At 35.4% G+C, this 838-nt stretch overlaps 1 protein-coding gene across 1 annotated transcript in view; it reads left to right on the forward strand.

The window, feature by feature from the left end:
• LOC107491499 (splicing factor U2af large subunit A) overlaps positions 1-838 on the forward strand; it is a gene marked incomplete in the record, with an annotated part of 5,080 nt that overhangs the window by 229 nt on the left and 4,013 nt on the right. The window contains 1 exon segment of the mRNA XM_016112338.3: positions 714-838. Coding sequence (XP_015967824.1) covers positions 714-838 — 125 coding nt within the window.

Genomic DNA, 838 nt, shown 5'->3' on the forward strand with positions numbered 1-838 from the left:
TCCTCTCTCTCTCTCTCTCTCTCTCTGTGATTCCATTTTAGCTAGGGTTTGGTCCTTTTATTGCACTCTACATCTATCAGGGTTTTAGATGCCTTTTACCTTTTCTCTGCTTTTCTATGTCTTGCCATTCAGAGCGGGTTTTCTTTTTTTTTTTTGTTCCTTCTTTAGAATCGGAACAGGGCAAAGCAATTCCTAATTAGATTTATATGTGTAATTATATGTGTGTATGTTGTGTTAATATTTTCTGTTTGATTACGCTCCCCTTTGCATGATTATAGCTTGAGATGTTAAGGTTATTGTGAGCTTTTTACTTTGCGTAATTATTTTTTGACTATTGAGTCTTTCTAAGGAAGCTGCTACCAAGATGATTCTTTGTTGTTTTTAATTCTAAGGAAGAAAGTCTCTCTGCTGCTTTTTTTTTTTTTAAATTTTAAAAAGTAGGTTGAAATATGTAATTCGTACACCATATTTGATGTTTATGTTTATATCTGCTGTTTATTATTGGCTGCCTTGGCTTTGAGTCCTTCATTTTATTATCAATTAGGTGATTCTGATTGTGGATTATGTATACCTAATGCTTGCTTCACATGCAATACGGACTATGTGGCATATATGTCTATTGACATTACCCTTATTTTTGTATATATTGCTAGTTATTGGGTATGTAAATACGTGCTTCATTACTCTTCTGTTGTTTATATTTCTATTCGCAGCATGGCTCTCGGGAGTATGACAGAGAATCTTCAAGGAGCAGAGAAAAGGAGCGTGAGAAGGGAAGAGAAAAGGACAGGAAACGAGACAAGGGGAGGGACAGGGATAGAGATAGGGAGATAAGCAG

The sequence above is a fragment of the Arachis duranensis genome, chromosome 5 (genome assembly GCF_000817695.3).
Source record: "Arachis duranensis cultivar V14167 chromosome 5, aradu.V14167.gnm2.J7QH, whole genome shotgun sequence".
NCBI lineage: Eukaryota > Viridiplantae > Streptophyta > Magnoliopsida > Fabales > Fabaceae > Arachis > Arachis duranensis.